The 23,792-nt window shown below is 40.0% G+C and overlaps 1 protein-coding gene across 6 annotated transcripts in view; it reads left to right on the top strand.

The window, feature by feature from the left end:
- CDKL5 (cyclin dependent kinase like 5) overlaps positions 1-23,792 on the top strand; it is a 381,431-nt gene that overhangs the window by 291,039 nt on the left and 66,600 nt on the right. For all 6 annotated transcript variants that reach the window (XM_077294660.1, XM_077294657.1, XM_077294659.1 and 3 more), the window contains 3 exons: positions 6,586-6,645; positions 9,155-9,245; positions 13,780-13,969. In XM_077294660.1, coding sequence (XP_077150775.1) covers positions 6,586-6,645; positions 9,155-9,245; positions 13,780-13,969 — 341 coding nt within the window. The remainder of the gene's footprint in view (positions 1-6,585; positions 6,646-9,154; positions 9,246-13,779; positions 13,970-23,792) is intronic.

Genomic DNA, 23,792 nt, shown 5'->3' with positions numbered 1-23,792 from the left:
ATTTTGAAATTTTCCAAGGTTTAAATAGTTGCTGCTGTTTCGATAAACTTATATGTATCTGATGGCCAATGCAATGATTATCACCAGTGAACTGTACTTTTTTACCCAAATAATGTTTTTCACCCCCAAAAAAGTAATAAAGTCCTGGCTATTAGCTGTATCCCTCCCTTTTGACTTGCCATATACTGTATCTTCTCTAGTGTAACTTTTGCAGGAGAGATGCTGAGATGTTTTACAGGTGGAAAGGGCATGAAAGAACGGCAGACATCCTGATTAGGGCAGTCAAATTCTAAGGGTACTGTCACACAGTGCAATTTTGATCGCTACGACGGCACGATCCGTGACGTCGCAGCGATCGTATGATTATCGCTCCAGCGTCGTAGACTGCGGTCACACGTTGCAATCACGGCGCTGGAGCGATGCCGAAATCCCCGGGTAACCAGGGTAAACATTGGGTTACTAAGCGCAGGGCCGCGCTTAGTAACCTGATGTTTACCCTGGTTACCAGCGTAAATGTAAAAAAAAAAAACAGTACATACTTACATTCCGGTGTCTGTCCCCGGCGTTCTGCTTCTCTCCACTGTGTAAGCGCCATAGCCGGAAAGCACAGCGGTGACGTCAGACGTCACCGCTGTGCTCGCTTTCCGGCCGGCAGGCGCTCACAGTGCAGAGAAGCTGAGACGCCGGGGACAGACACCGGAATGTAAGTATGTACTGTTTGTTTTTTTTACGTTTACGCTGGTAACCAGGGTAAACATCGGGTTACTAAGCGCGGCCCTGCGCTTAGTTACCCGATGTTTACCCTGGTTACAAGCGAACACATCGCTGGATCGCTGTCACACACAACGATCCAGCGATGTCAGCGGGTGATCAAGCGACGAAAGAAAGTTCCAAACGATCTGCTACGACGTACGATTCTCAGCAGGATCCCTGATCGCTGCTGCGTGTCAGACACTGCGATATCGTATGGATATCGCTAGAACGTCACGAATCGTACCGTCGTAGCGATCAAAATTGCACTGTGTGACGGTACCCTAAGGAAATGTTGAGGAATACCCTCCCACTTTAAAACAGTGGGTGATTAATCACTGATCATGAAAGGTCCTTGATATGAGATTAGTTTGTGCACCAAAGGCAATTCTAACTTGTGGTAATGAATGAGGGCAGCAAAATAATATTGGAACTGAGAGGCAAACTCTAACTACTTTTGGACACTTTACCTGGGCTGACATTCTAAAAGTTTAATGCTGTCTAAACAAAAAGGACAAGATTATGCAGCTTGGGGTTGGGTAACCAGCTGTCAGACACAGCCAGACTTCCCAGAAAGAAGATAAAGTCAGTGCTTGTGTATATAGATTAGGAAGCAGTAGCACTGACTGTGCTTCCTCCTCCGGACCCAGTGAATATGTGGTCATAAACTGAAAAACGGACACACATTTCTTATAATTTATTTTCAATTTCACGCCAATATCAGTTAAAAAAATAAAAAAATTATAAAAATTACATAAATTTAAGCCTCATATATCATGAGAAAAGGAGGCAAAAGTTAATTGAATATCTGCATGAGAATTTTTTTTGAGATGTTGAAAGTGCATGTTAAATAAAAGCTGAAAATGTGCCTGGTCAAGAAGGGGCAAAAAATGGCTAGGTAATTAACTGATATGATAGACAGTGAAAGGGGTTGTCCACTACTAGGACAACCCTTTCTCAATCTGAATGTTTTCCTCTGAAAATAAAAACACGTATGCTCACCTCCGGTGTCAGCACCATTCCAGTGGTGTCAGCACTCGCGTTCCTCAGGCTCACATGAGGTTGTTACGTCACACGAGCCCTGCCCCTAATCAGCAACGGCTTTGTTGTCCCCACCTTTGGATGAATTGAACATCAACACAGAGCAAGTCATAGAGCAGCTGCAGCACTGGCTTTCTGTTGATGTTTAAATTGTCTGAAGGCCAGGGCAGTGAAGCCGACACTGATTGGGGGAAGGGCCTGTATGCCGCAACAACCTCACGTGAGCCCCGGGAATGTGAGTGCTGACACCGCTGGAATGGCGCCAGCACCGGAGGTGCGTTTAAGTGTTTTTATTTTAATGGAAGCAAACATTCAGATTGAGATAGGGTTTTTCTAGTAGTGGACAACCCCTTTAGATGTCTTTTATACCATTTCTTTACAATTTAATGTTTGTTTGGCCATTCATTTAAAAAGTTTACTTTATAAATTTTCTGTCATATTTCAAACTGTGGAATAAGACTAAAACATTGTCTGCGCCAAATAAAATATCCATAAATTCACCCATGTTTTAACCCCTTCATAACAAAAGGCGTACATATACCTCATATGTTGTGTCCCTGACTTTGATACAGGCATTCCAAGCCTGCATCTTTCCCAGAAGATGATGGCTGATTTAAACAGCCATCATGTGCCTATACCAACCTCCGATGGAGCCAAGCTCTACCCACGGCTGGTAGCCTTTTCGATGTTTCACATACTGATATTATTAGTAGTTTCTCAGCTAACGGCACAAAAAAACAAGTCTCGGAAAATTACGACATAAAGTTGTTTTGTTTTTTTTGTTTACAAATTTCCCATTTTTTTTCACCACTTGAGTAAAAAATTATATGCTTGTGTTTGGTATCTGCATAATAATAATACTGACCAATGATATTGCCAGGTCAGACTTATCGTGTAGTGAACATGGTAAATAAAACCCTCTCAAAATATTGTGGAATTGCACTTTTTTTTCAATTTCAACGCACTTGGAATTTTTTTCCCATTTTCCAGTACACTATATGGCAAAACCAATGGTGTCATTCAAAAGTCCAACTCATCCCACAAAAAAAACAAGTCAAGTTCTGATATGTTGACAGAAAAATAAAAAGGTTATGGCTCTTGGGAAGAAGGGGAAGAAAAATGAAAACGGAAAATCACCTGGGGGTGAAGTGATTAACGGCGGATATGTGCATGAATGGGGGAAACCAGATCAAATAACTTACAAGTAATATCAAAGCAAATTATTTACAATGGTCAAACAAAGAAAAGAAAAATCACAAAAGTCAGACATATAATCACTTACAAACATCACTAAGTACAGATTGTTACAGTTGAAGTCATCAGATCATTTAAAACTTTTTTTATGTATACTGACTAGGCAATATATGAGCACAGCTTCTATCCAGCACTTATTTTCTCTCTATTGCTTTCTCTTTTTCTATAGCTTATTTTCTGTACCCTCCTGAGATAGTTTCTCCCTCTCCATGCTGTGGAGCTCTGTGTACAACCTCCATTTCTGCTGCTATCTCTGACCCTGAGAGAAGGGCGGGAGAGCAAAGAGAAGTCAGGGCCAGGCAGGAGCAACAGCTCTGATGCATTTGTAACATTTTTGCAAAAGCACTCTGCTCTATATGTAGAATTTACTGTCACTGCAGTGGCGAATTGTAGAAAAATTGTAATGAAGACTATTTACAAAGTTGTTTAAAAAGAATCTGTCAGCAGATTTTTGCTACTTAATCTAAGAGCAGCATAATGTAGGAGCTGAAGCCCTGTTTCCAGGGATGTGTCACTTATTAGGCTGTGTGCTGTATGTTCAGTACAATCAGTGTATTATCAGCAGGATATTATCACTACTGGACTTGGTGTCTAATGCAAGGAAGTCCAGTTAATCTGTGTAACTCCTCCCCCATGACTGACTGACTGGTTGCTTGCTGACAAAGCACAGTGTACACAGAAAGCGGCCAATCACAGGTGAGCGTGGGGTTATACACATCTTAGCATTCTGACTAGTGATGAGCGAATATACTCGTTGCTTGGGTTTTCCCCAGCACGCTCGGGTGGTCTCCGAGTATTTGTGAGTGAAGGGAGATTTCGTTTTTGTCAACGCAGCTGCATGATTTATGGCTGCTAGACAGCTTGAATACATGTGTGGATTCCCTAGCAACCAGGCAAATCCCCACATGTACTCAGGCTGTCTAGCAGCCATATATCATGCAGCTGCGTTGACAAAAACTAAATCTTCGAACACTCACAAATACCCGGAGACTACCCGAGCGTGCTCTGGAAAACCCGAGCAACGAGTATACTCGCTCATCACTAATTCTGACCACTGCTACATCTACATTCCAGAAAACAGGGATTCTATCAAAACTACGTCAAGCAGTCCAGTAAGTGATTCATCACTAGAATCAAGCTCTCTGACCCTATATCATGCTGCTCTCAGATTACCTGGTAAAACCCTGCTAACGGATTCACTGATTCCCAATAAAAAAAATGTTTTCAAGATATATGTAGCTTTTAGTTTAACAATATTCTTTGTGTGCTGCATTACAGCCTCATACAACTTATAGATTTCGGGATGCTGTTATACAACTGTGTGCTCGAGACCTTTCACTTGATTCCTTTCATAATGAATCAGTGGTCATTACCCACAACTATTTGGAAGCATTGTTGATTTTGATAGTTTGCTTTGCATTTGCTTTAATGAGCACATGTAATGCTTCAACTCATGAGCTGGATATCGAAATGGCCTAATTTTAGTGCCTTGAAAAAGTATTTTTCTTTGTGAACTTTTACACATTTTTTCACGTCATAACTTAAATGTCTTTTATTGGTATTTTACGTGATACACCAACACAAAGTAGCAACTATTGGTGACGTGTAAATGAAATGATACATGGTTTCCTAATTATTTTAAAAACATCTGAAACTTTTGATTTGTATTTGTGTTCAGCTTCCTGTAGTCCGATGCCCCTGAATAAAATCCTGTGTGACCAATTGTCTGCAGAAGTCACTTAATTAGTAAATATAGTCCACCTGTGTGTAATTTATTGTAAAGTATAACTACAGCTGTTCTGTGAAGGCCTCAGAGGTTTATTTCAGAACATTAGGAATCAAATAGCAACACGAAAACCAAGGAACACACCAGACAGGTCAGAGATAAAGTTGTGAAAAGAGAAAAAAAAAAGAGGGTTATGTTATAAAAAATGAATAGCCAAAGCTTTGAACATCTCATGGAGCACTGTTCAGTCCATCATTCAAAAATATTATGTCACAACTGCAAACCTGCCAAGCCATGACCGCCCACCTAACATCCCAAGCAAGGAGAGCACTAATTAGAGAAGCAGCCAAGAGGCCCATGGTCACTCTAGACACTCAGAGATCCACAGCTCAGGTGGGAAAATCAGTCCACATGACAACTGTTAGTATATATTCCATGAATCTGGCCTTTATGGAACAGTGGCAAGATGAAAGCTATTTTTGAAGCAAGCCATAAGAAGTCTTGTTTGCAGCTTGAAAAAGCCATATAGGGGATACAGCTAGCATATGGAAGAAGGTGCTCTTGTCAGATGAGACCATAGTAGAATTTTTTGGCTTACATTAAAAATTCTATGTGTGGTGGATAACTAACACTGCACATCATTCTGAAAACACCATCCCTACCATCAAACATAGTGATGGCAGCATCATGCTGTGGGATGCTTTCTTCAGCAGGGACAAGGAAGATGGTCAGAGTTGATGGGAAGATCAATAGCTGAATACAGTGCACCTGGAGTAAAACCGGTTAGGGTCAGTAAACACTGCGGGTTGAACGCTGTGTGCTTATGCTGCGTCCAACCCGCAGAGTCAAGATGTTACAGCGTAGTGGATGGGATATCAAAATATCCCATGTCCACTATGCGTCCAGAGACACCCGCGGCTTACCTGCAGAGACGGACATGCGGTGTATCTTTCCAGACCGCAGCATGTCTATTTACCTTGCGGAGACGCGAATCTCCGCAAGATAAATTTCACCAATACAATGTATTGGATGTGGTGATTCCTCATGGTTCAATGAACACATGCGGATTCACCTGCGTTCAATAGCCAGCAGCGCTTTGGACGGAGTGAACATGTGCTGCGTCCAAAGCGCTGCCCATTACTGAATGTCTGCACATACTCTTAGAGGCTGCAAAAGACTTGAGATTGGGACGTATGTTCACCTTCCAGCAGGACAATGCCTCGAAACATACTGCCAGAGCTACAATGGACTGGTTTAGATCTAAGCATATTCATTTGTGTGACTGGCTCAGTCACTGTCCACACCTAAATCCCATTGAGAATCTGTGACAAGATTTGAAAATTGCTGTTCACAGACGCCTCCATCCAATCTCACTGAGCTAGAGCTAGTTTGCAAAAATTTCTGCCTCTAGATGTGTAAAGCTGATAGAGACATACCCCAAAAGATTTGCTGCGGGAATTGGTGGTCCTACAAAGTATTGACTCAGGGGTTGCTGAATATAAATGCACATCACAATTTTCAGATTTATATTTTTAAGATGATTAGAAAACCATCTATTACTTCCTTTACCCTTCCCAAATACTTGTTTTTGTTGGTACACCACACAAAATTCCAATGACATACATTTAAGTTTGCAGTTGTAGCATGAAAAATTGTGGAAAAGTGTATGGGGTAGAAATACTTTTTCAAGGCACTGTATATGCATAATATGTTATAAAAAATATTCTATATCTTGTTATTAATATTTATCTTGGCGTAAACAAGTAATAAATATGTTATTTTGTGGCTTCTGATCTCTTGTTTCTGTCTCGTAGACATCAAACCAGAAAACCTCTTAATTAGCTACAACGATATCTTAAAGCTTTGTGATTTTGGTAAGTTACTTACAACACAAACATTTTGCATATATTTCTCAATAAGAATAACGTTTTCATTTAACACTAACCATAAATTAGGCAATTAGTTTGATCACAAGAAATCACAAATTCAGTACTGTATCGAAAAAAAGAAAATACAAATAAAAATTGGAACTAGCACAGCTATGCATATATTAGGCCTGTGTTGTGGGCATATCAATGATTAATATCTGTTATTTTACTATTGCTGTCTCCTATAATTTGCCATTTTTATATAAAACGGGTTGTTTATCTAGGAAATATACAGGTGCTTTTCACAAAATTAGAATATCATCAAAAAGTTAATTTATTTCAGTTCTTCAATGCAAAAAGTGAAACTTGTATATTATAAAGAGTCATTACAAACAGAGTGATCTATTTCAGGTGTTTATTTCTGTTGATGATTATGGCTTACAGCCAATGAAAACCCAAAAGTCGTTATCTCAGTAAATTAGAATAATTAACAAAAAACACCTACAAAGGCTTCCTAAGAATTTAAAAGGGTCCCTTAGTCTGTTTCAGTAGGCTCCACAATTATGGGGAAGACTGTTGATTTGACAGAAGTCCAGAAGGCAGTCATTGGCACACTCCACAAGGAGTGTGGACCTTCGATGACGTCGCGGTCACATGAGCGGTCACGTGAGCGGTCGCGTGACCGTGACGTCATCGCAGGTCCTTCACTCACTGCATTCTTAGGAACGGAGGCCCTTCACTCACTGCATCTTAGGAACGGAGGCAGACGCTTGCACCGCTGAGAGCCAGGGTCCGTCGGAGGGGTGAGTATATCCATATTTTTTATTTTTATTCTTTATTTTTTACATGAATATGGATCCCAGGGCCTGAAGGAGAGTCTCCTCTCCTTCAGACCCTGGGAACCACACGCCGTATAAGATGACTGGGTGTATAAGATGACCCCCGTCTTATACGGCGGGTATATCCCAAATTCCATATTTTATATGTAAAAGTTGGGGGTCGTCTTATACGCCCAGTGGTCTTATACACCAGAAAATACGGTACTTTGAGGGCGGAGTTTGTTCGGCCCCCTGAAGGATGGTATAAATATCCAAATGGCCTTTGGCAGAAAAAAGATTCCCCGCCCCTGCACTAGAGTTACGGATCCACAAGTCTCAACATTTCCGATTGCATTAGATGTAGTAGCATCAATAATTGGAGTTCACGATTTGTGATCACTCACAACTGAAGCGATCCCACATCTTGCTGAAAACTATGGAAATTGATTCCAGAGAGTGTATGTGTTTATCATGGAGACACAATTGTGTGGTGTACAACTAGAGTGGATCTATGAATTATTTAAACCAGTATTTCCCAAACTCCAGTCCTTACGGACACCAACAGGTCATGCTTTCAGGATTTTCGTAGTGCTGCACAAGGGAAAGAACTCCTGATACTTCCATCACCTGTGCAATACTAAGGAAATCCTGAAAACAAGACCTGTTGGGGTCCGTGAGGACTAGAGTTTGGGAAACACTGATTTAAACCCACACAAATGTTACCCTCCACTACTTGAACCACAATACATGCAGGCAATTTTACGACTGTTCCAATATTGTTCAGTCACATTCCTTCCAGTTTGGGTTCAACACAGAAGAACAATTCCTATGTTGGCTTGTGACCTTTTTATGAACGGGCCTGGATGAGTGGCCTATGTCAGTAGCTAAGCCTGGCATCTTCTGTGTCAGTGAATCCATCGTGAAACAAAAAGTGGCTGGCTTATCTATTGAATCACGACAGACATGCCTCCTTGTAGACATCATTGGTTACATATCTAACCTTAGCTGGAAGTAAAACAGCAGGGCATCTGTGGACATTTCATAATGATAGTATACATGTAAATTGTATATTATTCATTGAAGACATCTACTGTAAATCATTTTCTTCTTCTTGGACAACCCTATTTTTAAGGGGTCTTTGGTGGTGTTTTGACTGCTAGAACATCCCTCCACTGATGGAAAATATAATGGGCCAATGTCAAGTAAAGTGCCTCATAAAGAAAGACATGATGTACTTTTTTTACTGAATGGGTCATGCCCCAAAAAAATACGTTATACCCTATCCATAAGATGGAAGATAAAATGCTGATCACTTGCTCCTGGCTGGTGGGAACCCTATTGTACCCGAGATAGAGGTTTTGGGACCCTGAAAAGGTCTCTGCAGTCTCATCCTGAATGGTTCTCATGCTATACCTCGGGTGGACATACCATTGGGTGCAACCTGTGCAACCACACAGGGTCCCAAGAGGTAAAGGAGCCTAAATGATGCATTATGAAGAGCTATTCGACTGCAACAAGCTCATGTATTGTTGTTGCACAGGGGCCTCTTCTGTCTGTCTGCTCTTGTTCTGCTTCCACTTCATTCATTGTTAATGGGGCTGCCGGCAAGGCACTATAGATATGGGATAACTTGTGGTTGGGGGAATAACCCTATAATCATGTTTGCAAAGAAAGGAATGAAATGTTTTCTTTTTCAGGTTTTGCACGGAATTTGTCTGAAGGCAGCAATGCCAATTACACTGAATACGTGGCTACGCGATGGTACCGTTCTCCTGAGCTGCTTCTGGGGTGAGGATTTTACTAAATCATATAAAAATGACACTTAAGTTACTTAGAGATTATCTGTCAGAAAGGAACAATTTCACCTTATGTGGAAGTCTGTTCTTCTCATATCAGCACTAGCCAGGAGACAAAAGTCAATAAGAAACTATGATATGCAGGACACATACTGCGTTTTTAAAGGGGTTGGGATTTTTTTTTAACAAACTTGCAGGGTTTTTTTTACTGCTGCAGTTTTTAAAATCACAGTATTCTCTGGTTATGGTGGTTTTTCTATCACTTTATGGCATTTTCTCCCATGATCCTTCATTGTTTTTTCATTGGTTAAAAGAGCATATGTTAATGTGACTTTTTATTTTGTTTGATTTTTGATGTAACTGTATCAGACATTTCGAAATAATTGGATCTCATGACTTATGGTGTTTTTAAATGCAAGTTAACAAAAAAAACACAGGTTCATCAAGTTGAATATTTTTTGATCAACTATACATTTCCATCACTAGAATACGTCCAGCCCTTTTTAAATGTTAGCAAAGGGGAGGAAATGAATCCAGAGATAACCTTATGTCTTTTTAATAAAATTGCTTTATTAGTGGTGAACGGCAATCGGGCAATGATGACAACACAGACACCCAATAAAAATATAAAAACAACTAGTGCAAACAGAACACCGGGAGATACATCTGTGGACCCATATCAGAAAATTCTTATCAAAAACTATCAGTGTATTGGGTCACAGATTATAAGGCAAAATAGGGGGATTCAAACTAAAGGGATCTCATGTAGGGGATCGCTCTATCCCATTCATAGTAATGTAATACTGCATATAGCCTAACATAATACACTGTGTAGCTTAGTGCAGTTTAGTGCAGCAAAAGCGAGCGATAACAGAAATTAATACATCACCCAAAATTGAGGTATTCAGCAGATGTAGAGTCCCGGTGTCCGCCCCAACGCGCGTTTCGGCACACCTTCGTCAGGGGGGCGGACACCGGGACTCTACATCTGCTGAATACCTCAATTTTGGGTGATGTATTAATTTCTGTTATCGCTCTCTTTTGCTGCACTAAACTGCACTAAGCTACACATGGAATATGGTACTATTCTCCATGGGACTTTGCACTTGCCGAACATTGTAATCATCACTTCTTTCTGCTGCAGTGTATTATGTTAGGCTATATGCAGTATTACATTACTATGAATGGGATAGAGCGATCCCCTACATGAGATCCCTTTAGTTTGAATCCCCCTATTTTGCCTTATAATCTGTGACCCAATACACTGATAGTTTTTGATAAGAATTTTCTGATATGGGTCCACAGATGTATCTCCCGGTGTTCTGTTTGCACTAGTTGTTTTTATATTTTTATTGGGCGTCTGTGTTGTCATCATTGCCCGATTGCCGTTCACCACTAATAAAGCAATTTTATTAAAAAGACATAAGGTTATCTCTGGATTCATTTCCTCCCCTTTGCTTGTATGTTATTGAGATAACTGTCTTGATCCAAACATTAGGGCGAAAATATTTCCATCTGTTAGGTATTGGTATTTGATATATATAAATTTGGTCTTATCTGTCCAGATGGTATACTATATACACTTTTTGCCTTTGGTTACCCCTATCCTTCTTCTTTTTAAATGTTAATATAGTGCCTGCCATTACCACTTTTTGTGGTAGGTCATTCCACAGTGACTACTCTAACTGTAAAAAACCCTTTCCAATATACCGTAGATGTCGAAATTGCTTATTCTCCTCTCGTAATGAATGTCTCCTAGTCCTTTGCAAGGTCCTTGAAGGAATATGTCTCCTAGTCCTTTGCAAGGTCCTTGAAGGAATAAGTCATCCTCCAGTTCTTGTATTGGTCACCACATGTAATCTTTCATCTAAACCAGTGTTTCTCATCTCCAATCCTCAAGACCCACCAACAGGTCAGGTTTTCAGGATTTCCTTAGTATTGCCCAGGTGATGGAATTAATACTTGAGCAGGTAATGAAATTATCACCTGTGCAATACTAAGGAAATCCTAAAAACATGACCTGTTGGTGGGTCTTGAGGACTGGAGTTGAGAAACTCTGATCTAAACCATATCACCTCTGCAGTGCCTTTTTTCTAAACAGACAAGCTGTTCTTTATTAACGATACTTCCCATCCCACGTATTAATCTACTTGCCCACATTTGAACCTTCTCTAACTTTCCAATATCCTTTCTAGAATATTGAGCCAAAAACTGGATCCTATATTCCAGATATGGCCTTGAAAATGGTTTCTAAAGGATTAGTATATATTATAGTAATAATAAAATAATATAGTAATAGCAGTACAGAAATAATAATTATTTTGGAAAATATGCACTAAAAAAACACCCTCTAAAGAAAACTGGAAAAAACGCTCATGCCTGCCATGACATAGTGACCTTTTTCATATGGCTGTACCCTATATTAAGTACCTGCATTCACCCAAATTTGTTTGTTACGTAATGTGGTTAGTCATGTGCAAGATCTGTACCTAGTAATTACTTTGTGTAATGCTATTTGTAATGTTGTAATGTTTGAAATGCTGTTTGTAATGCTGCTGTAATACCATAATTTCCCTCGGTATCAATAAAGTGTATCGCATTGTATCGTATATTAGTCGATTTCCTGTAAACGTGGCACAATGAAAACTGAAAAGATTCTGATTCCCTTCCCTTCTTTAAAAAAAATGTTCAATACCGTTTTTTAAGATTGCATTGTCTGATGTACACAGGAAACATCGTTACTAAGGTCTAAAAAATATTGTGACTCACCTAGTAAGAAATAGACATGATTGGTTCCAATTTCTGCTCCACTTGGAGCTCTGTTGAAGGTGCTTATTATTGTGATAGAACCTGAGTCTACCACTGGATCCTCTGGAGTCTCTGATGGACCGTTCTCGCCCTATATGCTTGTTAACCCATGTGTTTAATTAAAATTGCCTCTGGCAAACATGAGAGTGCTTAGTCAGTGATGCAAACTAGGGCTTTTTAATGACTCAGAAATAATCCCTACTGATATTCATGGTTAGCGGAACATTTCCTGTTGCTTCAAACCATTAAATACTACCTTTTACCTGGTTCCCTGAGGTCTGTTCCCTTCCTGTAGTTCCTGGAATCATTATATAAAAAGAGAATATTAAAATTCACTAAATTAATTGGCATGTCCGTAATATTGAGCCAGATATTCTGCCCGCATTGTTCATTTCAGTCTGGGAATTATTCCAAAGAATAGCAAATTAATTAGCAAGTTCTCTATCTCTGGATTACATTGTTATCAGAGTGATGAACTACGTTTGTCTTCAAGGTGATTCTATGTTAATTTTGGTTTAAAGAAAGAATTAAATGAAGACCTGAAGATACCGTACATCTTCCATTGTCTTCTATTGCGGAAGCTTGGTCATGATTGTACTACATGGGCTGACTATATGAAAGCTCAGACATCCTGTGGTTCTTTAGTAAATATGAGTAAAGGACCATAAATTGTTAAAATAATGACCACATGGAACACAAAGAAGCAATAGAGAAAAAGACATCTAATGGAATAATAGCAGGTAGCTGTTGTGAAGCTTTGCCGTAGCGGATAACAATACACCTATCCACAGCTTGTCCTCCTTCACAATAAATAGCTGTTTCCTGTCTGCTTTTTAGCACAAGTACGTCTCGCCCCATTATCTTTGTTGAATCTTTAATAGAACGGGTCAGGAATGGTGGCGATACGCTGTGAGCAGTCACCTGTATTCAGCTCTTGTGGGGATAGAACAATGTTTCCACAGTTCTTTAGAAAGTAGAGCAAGCATTTGCTTCAAGCAGGAATAGGCTAATTTAATTAACCCAGTTTTGGTTCAGTGTTTGTTACATACTGTATAATTGCACCTTTTAAGAACCTTGAGTATCATCCCTCTGACACAGCATTTATACTCAGTTCTGCTATGCATGTGTGAAGTTTGACAAACTGTTATAACAGTGGCTGGAAATAACTTTTTGAGTTGAGTGCTTTGCCGAGATTTACCAAACAGTTTACGGTTATATAAGTCATGTTATCATTTTGAAGTATCCAGGCGTAAAAATTGAGGAAAATATAGATAAATAGAAATATGAAATCAATGGGGCAGACCCATTCTGGCTCTTCCTATTTTGGTGTGAAAACGCTAAAAATTACAAAGTTTTTGTTTCACATGGTACAAACATTTTGTAGCTTTTCAACGTGTTTTACACCAGGTATCTGTCGTAAAGACTTTGATGAACTGGGGGCTTTAAGCTAGATAAATATAACATAACAAACCATAGATTGTTTTATTTTCCGTGAAGATAACACAGCTCAAACGATGCGTTTACTCCGGATTCATTAGATGTCTTTTCATGACCCTGAAGTAAACGGAAAAATCATCAGAACAGGATTGAATGTCTTAAAAATCCTTCTGATCCTTATACTAATACATATTATCCTTCTTTAGAAACTATTTAGATCAAGAAAAGGTGCAAAACCACCTCTCAAAGAATGTTCTTCATATTTCATATTCTTTAATTAGGGCGCCATATGGGAAGGCTGTTGACATGTGGTCTGTGGGCTGTATCCTTGGAGAGCTGAGTGATGGCCAGCCACTTTTTCCTGGAGAAAGTGAAATTGATCAACTTTTCACGATCCAGAAGGTGTTAGGACCTCTTCCATCAGAGCAAATGAAGCTGTTCTACAGCAATCCTCGTTTTCATGGGATGCGGGTAAGTGTGAAGAATGGTCTATTACAATATTTGTTGCTTTGGTGTACCGAGAAATTGTTTTGGTGTATATTATATCAAAGTACAGTAGACAGCAAGCTTTATGGTACAGGTCTCGGTTTATGCTAGATCACTGGATATGCTGAAACATTAATCATTATTGAAGTATATATCCATTTCTTCTTCTGTACATTTTAAGTGGACATTGTATGATTTTTAATGTCTCAGAAAACACCTTTAAAGAGAACCTGTCATCAGGATCGGGTACTATAAAATAAAGATGTGTGCATAATGGCGCTGTGCTGCTGATTTATTAGGTACTTCCAGTGTAGCAATCCGCAGTCTGTTTTTTTTCTTTAATCACCATTAGAACAAGCTGTTCGTTTATTGGGCCAGTCCTGTAGGGTGGGACTGTGGGTAGGGTCTTCATCTTTGCCACAGCCCCTCAGCTGCTTCTGGTGTAAGTACTTTCATAATTTCGTGCCAGCGCCATCCTAGCTACACGGATCAATCTGGTTGCAGGCTTCAGTAAAATGGTGACAGTGGTGGCGCATGCACAGATTGATATCTTGGCTCACTGACGAACTGAGATCACAATCTTTGCATGCGCTGCTTCCATTTTCCCGATGACTGCCTGAAAATCAATCTGCTCATGTGCCTTTACGGCGCCATTTTATTGAAGCCCGTCAAGAGATCAATCTGCACCTGCCGAGACTAAGATGGCACCAGCGTGTAATTTAAATAAGGAAGAAGATGGCTCAGTGGTTAGCACTGCAGCCTTGCAGCACTGAGGTCCTGGGTTCAAATCCCACCAAGGACAACATCTGCAAGGAGTTTGTATGTTCTCCCCGTGTTTGCGTGGTCTTCCTCTGGGTTCTCCGGTTTCCTCCCACTCTCCAAAGACATACTGATAGGGAATTAGACTGTGAGCCTCATTGGGGTCAGTGATGATAATGTATATAAAGCGCTGTGGAATAAGATAGCGCTTTATAAGCAAAGCATAATAATAATAATATACAGCAGAGGGATCAAGGCAGAGCCGAAGACCCTATCCACAGGCCTGCCACACAGGCCCACCCTGATGCACGGAGATCAAAACTGCTAATGATGATTTTAGGCAATGGATTTCTTTAGTGAAAGTATATACTGTATTAAATCAGTATGCCAGCACCATTATGGCAGTGCCTTTAGTTTAATATGTATAACTCTGATAACAGGTTCTGTTTAAACCATTCCTCGTTTTGCAGTGTTACATGGTGCATTGGTCCACTAAGAGATACCACATCCATGTCTAGATAAATGGTACATGTCAAAGTAAGCACCAAATGAGAAACCAAGGTTTCTTATCAGAACATTACCTGGAGCTTTACACTACCTCTGCCAGATTGCCTTCTACCTATAGGGCATGTATACTTTTTAATATTTTAATTAACCCCTTAGTGCATATGGGCCTATGAGTAAATCCATGCTCGGGATCTCAAGTGTGGAGATGGCTCAGGAGCTGAACCCTCTAAACATACGGTAGATTCTGGCATCTATCTCTAACAGCAGCAGCCAGAGCTAAGCTCCCATTGCTGCTGTTAACCATTCACATGCCGCTGTCACTCTATGACAAAGATCTTTAAACTGAGTAGTTGCTGGAGCGACATGCACTAGTTCCTATTTGCCTCTTGCAAGGTGATTGCAGGGCACTTATGAGTTACCATGGCAGCAGGGGGCCTGCTGAAAGACCCCATTCTTATCATCTTGGCACTCCTGTGAAGCTCAGCCACATGCTGAACTTCATAGGAGAATGTGATTTTCCCATATACTGAAGTGCCTTAGAATTGTAGTGTATAAAACAAGCAATCCAAGAATTGCAAGTTCAAATTTCTTAAGGTGACTAAAAAGTAAACTAATTTTTTTTTAAATTGTAAAAAAGCTAAATTAAAAAACCTAAAGATTCAAGTCACCCACCCTTTGCCCCCATTAAAGAGTTGAAGAGTGCAGTTTATAAAATGGGGTAATTTTAAGGCTTTTTTTTTTTTACATAAAGGCCCCTTCAAAAGTCACTTCAAATGTGAAGTGGTCCCTACTAAAATGGATTTTGTAAATTACTGTTAAACTTTTAACCCTTCTATATGTTAAGAAAAGTTTAAAAAAATGATAGTGATGTAAAGGAGACATGTGGCAAATGTTGTCTATTAATTATTTTTAGTTTTATGACCATCTGTTTTATGGGCATAAAGATGCAAAGTTCAAAAATTGCAAATTTTTCAACATTTTTATCAAATTTCCAATTTTTTTCATTATTAAACTCACTAATAGGAAGTAAAATTTGTCTAGAAAAAAACAGTCTCAAAATTACTGTTCCAGAGTTATTACCTCGTAGAGGCTATGTGCACACGTCAGGATTTTCTGCAGAATTTTCCTGAACAAAAGCGGACTTTTTCTGCAGGAAATCCGCATGTTTTTTTTTTTTTTGCGTTTTTACCACTTTTTTTTGCGTTTTTTTTCCGGAGCTTTCCCAATGCAATTAAATAGCGGTAAAAACGCAAAAAATCTGCAAAATTAATGAACATGCGGCGTTTTTTACCGCGATGCGTTTTTTCGCAGAAAAAAAACGCAACATATGCACAAAAATTGCGGAATGCATTATAAATGATGGGATGCATATGTATGCGTTTTTTAAGCGTTTTTATAGCGGAAAAAACCCGAAAAATCCTAAACGTGTGCACACAGCCTGACAATGATCTGTAAGGTCAAAACAGGCTTTGGTGGTTAGGGGTTAATAATGGAAAATGATCCAAGTAATTAGGTACAATGCTTTATAATTTTCAGATTTCATGAAATGATAACTACAAGTAACAAGTACACCATTTTACCACTTCGTAAGTGTTCCAACCAATACAAGACTAAGTTCATGTCCCTTTTTGAGAGCAAACACACTTGTTACTTCTGTATCTTTATTTGTAATTTTGCATCTCTCTGCTATGAAGAAAGTCTTCTATAAGCAAGTTTGCTAAATGTATAGCAAAAAATGTACACCTTACTCTCAGTATTTACCTTTTTAAACAAAATGTTAGTTTTTCTGAATCTAGTAAACCCGGCATTAGCATTCTGAAAGGTGATATTAAGGTTCTGTATCCATCCCCTCCTTGTTAATAGACTCCACGATTTGTCCATTTTCTTGCTTTCTAAGCCTATTATTTTAGGATGAGCCATAAATTGCATGTTATGACACGGAACCCAGGAACAATCTTTCCAAGTCTTCTGATTTATTGTACAATAAGGGAACAGAAAGTTCCTCTTTGTGTATGGACGCAATTACATATTTAGTTCTTTGTTACAGAGTTCCACAGTAAGTGTATGTTTCCTCATGTAAAGGGTACTACCTAATCTAACCACAGAAGATTGTCTGGTTTTATTAAAACTCAGTCTGCTTATGCTGGAAAGACCAAACCAAGCAGCACTTACCCACCGAACCCCCTGCCGCTCCAGGCCCTGCTTCAGCCTGGCCGAGGTACAGGAAGCAGTGGGGAGGTGGCACTGGACCGGCAGGGGATTTGGCAAGTTAGTACGGCTTAGTTTGTCAATTTTCTTGATGTGTACATTTCCATTGCATTTTCCACACTTTCCTTTCAATCCTCCCCTTTGTATTTTTGGCTACAATGTTGCTTTTAAATCCAAATTTATTTTGATAAATAACTGTATGTTAACACCTTCCTTTTTTTCTTTTTTTTTTAAACCGAAGCCATGCATCATCTATAAAACCAAGGAGTGCCGTCACCTTGTTAATTAGTATTTTAAATGATTGAATTAGCCTACAGGTGTTTTTAGCGTTTTCAGCTTACATGTTGCTAATGGCTGGTTTTTCATACATTTGAATGCCAAGTGACCTGTATAAGTATGTTGCAGATTCATTTTTGGAAAATCTGGATGCCTTTGAATAGAACCCAAAATCAAATGATCAAAGAACATTAACTCACACAGCATTAAACATTATTCTGACTTGATCTGCAGAAATTTCTTGGTATCTTATGAAATAACGATCAAAACGAATAATCATAAGCCCTGGAGTTTTATTTCTTCTGGTGCTCCCTGGTATTTCTTTGTTTTGCTATATATATATATATATATATATATATATATATATATATATATATATATATATATATATATATATATATATACAGTTAGGTCCATATATATTTGGACAGAGACAACATTTTTCTAATTTTGGTTATAGACATTACCACAATGAATTTTAAACAAAACAATTCAGATGCCGTTGAAGTTCAGACTTTCAGGTTTCATTTGAGGGTTTCCACATTAAAATTGGATGAAGGGTTTAGGAGTTTCAGCTCCTTAACATGTGCCACCCTGTTTTTAAAGGGACCAAAAGTAATTGGACAGATTCAATAATTTTAAATAAAATGTTCATTTCTAGTACTTGATTGAAAACCCTTTGTTGGCAAGGACTGCCTGAAGTCTTGAACTCTTTGACATCACCAGACGCTGTGTTTCCCCCTTTTTGATGCTCTGCCAGGCCTTCACTGCGGTGGTTTTCAGTTGCTGTTTGTTTGTGGGCCTTTCTGTCTGAAGTTTAGTCTTTAACAAGTGAAATGCATGCTCAATTGGGTTGAGATCAGGTGACTGACTTGGCCATTCAAGAATATTCCACTTCTTTGCTTAAATAAACTCCTGGGTTGCTTTGGCTTTATGTTTTGGGTCATTGTCCATCTGTAGTATGAAACGACGACCAATCAGTTTGGCTGCATTTGGCTGGATCTGAGCACACAGTGTGGCTCTGAATACCTCAGAATTCATTCGGCTGCTTCTGTCCTGTGTCACATCATCAATAAACACTAGTGACCCAGTGCCACTGGCAGCCATGCATGCCCAAGCCATCACACTGCCTCTGCCGTGTTTTACAGATGATGTGGTATGCTTTGGATCATGAGCTGTACCACGCCTTCGCCATACTTTTCTCTTTCCATCATTCTGGTAGAGGTTGATCTTGGTTTCATCTGTCCAAAGAATGTTCTTCCAGAACTGTGCTGGCTTTTTTAGACGTTTTTTAGCAAAGTTCAGTCTAGCCTTTTTATTCTTGATGCTTATGAGTGGCTTGCACCGTGCAGTGAACCCTCTGTAGTTACTTTCATGCAGTCTTCTCTTTATGGTAGATTTGGATATTGATGCGCCGACCTCCGGGAGAGTGTTGTTCACTTGGTTGGCTGTTGTGAAGGGGTTTCTCTTCACCATGGAGATTATTCTGCGATCATCCACCACTGTTATCTTTTGCATTGATGAGTTCACCAGTGCTTTCTTTCTCAGGATGTACCAAACTGTAGATTTTGCCACTCCTAATATTGTAGCAATTTCTCGGATGGGTTTTTTCTGTTTTCACAGCTTAAGGATGGCTTGTTTCACCTGAATGGAGAGCTCCTTGGACCGCATGTTTACTTCACAGTAAAACCTTCCAAATGCAAGCACCACACCTCAAATCAACTCCAGGCCTTTTATCTGCTTAATTGAGAATGACATAACGAAGGGATTGCCCACACCTGTCCATGAAATAGCCTTGGAGTCAATTGTCCAATTACTTTTGGTCCCTTTAAAAACAGGGTGGCACATGTTAAGGAGCTGAAACTCCTAAACCCTTCATCCAATTTTAATGTGGATACCCTCAAATGAAAGCTGAAACTCTGAACTTCAACTGCATCTAAATTGTTTTGTTTAGAATTCATTGTGGTAATGTCTATAACCAAAATTAGCAAAATGTTGTCTCTGTCCAAATATATATGGACCTAACTGTATATATATATATATATATATATATATATATATATATATATATATATATATATTATATTGTGGTGATACGCTACCTGAGTGTGTTGGGGGACACTCGCTTGGCATAGGATTTAGGCACTCAGGCACGATTTTTCCACAAATTAAGTCCGTACCGGTTTATTAAAGCATCATAAACTATCTCGAACAGTTCATTATACCGCCATATCAGCATATCACATACGGTTTTACATTGCCTTCAGTGGTCACACTGGTATCTCTCTCCATTACAGTTCATTACATGCATCAATGGAACATATTAAACCCCGACAGTCTGTTCCAATGGCAGATACATCTCTGCCGTATATCACAGGTTTTTCCCATACCAGGGATTACCTCACAGGAACTTCGGCTCCACACACTGACTCCTGCCAGTGCTGGTTCACAGGAGAAAGCTGCCTCACTGGGATCACTGTCCTTGTGACCAGGGCACCTCAGATAGTCCAGACCCACAGTAGGAACTGTAGCCTCCCCAATACAGAAGCCGTCACAGGTTCTGTAGTTGCAGCCTCTCCATGTGCTTTCAGGAAGTCCAGTCACAGGCACTTTCAACACACAGGCCATCAGTCCATGATCTACCCAAGTGCTTACAGGACTCCAGTCCATCCGCGGACAATCCAACACTCTGACCATTCCAGGACTCACACTCTTACCAGGTGCTTGCAGGACTCCAGCCCATCCCAGGACAATCCAACACACGGGCTATTGCAGGACTCACTCTTCCCAGGTGCTTGCAGGACTCCAGCCGATACCAGGACAATCCAACACCCTTGAGCATTCAGTCCATAGCCTCAGCAGTGCTTCCGGGACTCCAGCCCACTTCAGGACAATCCAACAGCCAGGCTATTGCAGGACTCACGGTCTCAGTGCCTCCAGGACTCCAGCCCATACCAGGACAATCCAACACTGACCGTACATCAGGTCCACGGTCTCTTGTGCTTGCAGGACTTCTCCAATAGCAGGAGTCTCGAACATCAACCGTCCAGGACCTTGCACATGGACCAAACGGATCCATACACAGGAACCACACAGGCACATGTGACCCACACCCTGGTCACATTACATACCTGTAACCACTCCCCTGGGTGGGAGTGTGGGTGTGTGTGGCTAGTCTGACCCTCCCATTTCTCATAACTAGCCCTGCCAATCTCCCATTAGCATTACACAACTACTTGTGGGACTACAGGTCCCAGCACGCCAACCAAACTTCAGATTGACAGCACAGAGTGTCTACCTCTGCAACACACACACCGGCCATTAACACTCCTGCCGGACTTAGTCTCATCACATTTATGCCTCCAAGCGCATCTTGAAGCACACACACAGCGCCCCCTGGCTGTAACGTGGGTCACCGCACCACAAATATATATATATATATATATATATATATATATATATACACAGCTCTGGCAAAAATTAAAAGACCACTGCAAAATGTTCAGTTTGTCTGATTTTTCTCTTTATAGCTATATTTTTGAGTGAAATGGAAATTGTTCTTTTAGTCTACAAACTTCTGACATGTTTCCGATTTTTAAAGCAATAAATTTTGTATTTTTTTTCTGAAAAGGAGAAATGGTCAAAATAATAAAAAAAAACCAGTGCTTTCAGACCTCAAATAATGCAAAGAAAACAAGTTCATAATCATTTAGAAATAACAATACTAATGTTTTAACTCAGAAAGAGTTCAGAAATCAATATTTTGTGGAATATCCATGATTTTAATCACAGCTTTAATGCGTCTTGGCATGCTTTCCACCAGTCTTTCACACTGCTTTTGGGTAACCTTATGCCACTCTTGGTACAAAAATGTAAGCAATTCTTCTTTGTTTGATGGCTTGTGACTATCCGTCTTCCTTTTGATTACATTCCAGAGGTTTTCAATGGGGTTCAGGTCTGGAGATTGGGCTGCCCATGACAGGATTTAGATGTGGTGGTCTCTTATTTTTTGCTAGAGCTGTATGTGTGTGTGTGTGTGTGTGTGTGTGTGTGTGTGTATATAGTGGGCCATTTATATGGATAGACCTAAATAAAATGGGAATCGTTGGTTATATCAATTTCCTGTTTGTGGCATATTAGTATATGGCCACCAAGGTCTCCCAATCTGACCCCCTTAGACTTTTATCTTTGGGGTCATCTGAAGGCAATTGTCTATGCTGTGAAGATACGAGATGTGCAGCATCTGAAACTGATACTGGAAGCCTGTGCTAGCATTTCTTCTGTGGTGTTGCTATCCGTGTGTCAAGAGTGGGAGAAGAGGGTTTCATTGACAATCCAACACAATGGGCAGCACTTTGAACACATTTTATAAGTGGTCATAAACTTGTAAATAACTCATAAAAGAATAAAGTTATGTTAAAACCAAGCACACCATTGTTTTTCTTGTGAAATTATCAATAAGCTTGATGTGTCACATAACCCTCTTCCCATTCGAAAAAATAAAGTTGGATCCAAAATGGCTGACTTCAAACTGGTCGCCATGGTCACCACCCATCATTAAAAGTTTTCTCCCTCCCATATACTAATGTGTCACAAACAGGAAGCTGATATCACCAACCATTCCCATTTTATTTAGGTGTATCCATATAAATGGCCCACCCTGTGTACATACATCCATATATATATATATATATATATATATATATATATATATATATATATATATATATATATATATATATATATATATATATATATATATATATATGCGCGCAGCGGGTGACCTAAGTATTGAACACATCACCAATTTTCTAAGTAAATATATTTCTAAAGGTGCTATTGGTCAGTAGTAACCCATCCAATCCAAACTGGCAAAGAAATCAAACCATAGAAGTCCATGAATTAAATTGCTGTAATAATGAAAAATGACACAGGGAAAAAGTATCGAACATATGTATAAAGAGAGGTGCAAAAAGCCATGGAAAGTCATGACAGTAGCTGAAATTTATCTACTGAAAGCAATCCTGCCACTCTGGTGGACATTTCAGCAAGACAATGATCCCAAACAAACAGCCAATGAAACTCTCAATTGGTTTCAGAGAAAGAAAATAAAGCTGCTAGAATGGCCCAGCCTGTCATGCTGGTAACTCACACGCCTTCTCAAAGCATTCCTACTCACTGTGGTCACCGCTCTGCATTCTCCTGCTGTTTCCACCTAGGTAGGTATGGCCAGTTTCTGCAGGACTTTAACCATGCTGTGTCCTGCAGAGATTAGCTCATCCCTCCACTCCTTGTCTGAGCTTTGATTATAGTCAGTAGTCTGTTCTAACTTCCAGTCAAGATGTATTCCTGTTTTCTCATATTACTGACTCGGCTTGTCCACCCGTTCTGTCTGATCTCTCAGCTTCTGACCTAGGCTTTATATCCTGAATCTTTGCTGCCTGCCCTGACCTTGGACTGTATAACTACATCTCTTCCTGTGCCGTCAGTACCGCGTATACCTGCCTTGACCCATTGGCATAAAAAATCACTAGAGTGTGCGGTGAATTCTATTTGACCCATAGGTCAGCTGCTGCAGATCTGGGCTTTACCCTGGAGTGGTACATGGTGGAACCTCAGGCCCCAGGGCCATTTACGGCCCTCGATGACCTTTCATCAGGCCCCCGAGTAGATTCTCAGGGACCACATTCTTGGGCAGTGAGATGTATTTTGATTACAACCAGCTCAATAATTTCTTCTTGCTCTGTTAGCACACACATGCATGTTCACTACTGAACACTGAAGGGCATGCAATGAAAGATTACGTTCTGATACCAGTGCCAGAGTCAGGATGTACTTTGTGGGCGGAGTTTGTTCGGCCCCCTGAAGGATGGTATAAATATCCAAATGGTCCTTGGCAGGAAAAAGATTCCCCACCCCTGGTATATACTGTGTAGGCAAAGGACAGTGAAGCTGGGAAACTCCATCACCTAGGGTTGGTAGGAGAGATGAAAAATAAAAAACTATTAACCAAGGTCACCCTGACTCCGCAGCAGGCCATTTAGACTCCAGATATCAC

Source organism: Ranitomeya variabilis, chromosome 3 (genome assembly GCF_051348905.1).
Source record: "Ranitomeya variabilis isolate aRanVar5 chromosome 3, aRanVar5.hap1, whole genome shotgun sequence".
NCBI classification, from domain to species: Eukaryota; Metazoa; Chordata; class Amphibia; order Anura; family Dendrobatidae; genus Ranitomeya; species Ranitomeya variabilis.
The sequence above is the reverse complement of the archived record's forward strand: the minus strand, read 5'-3'. Positions and strand labels throughout refer to the sequence as shown.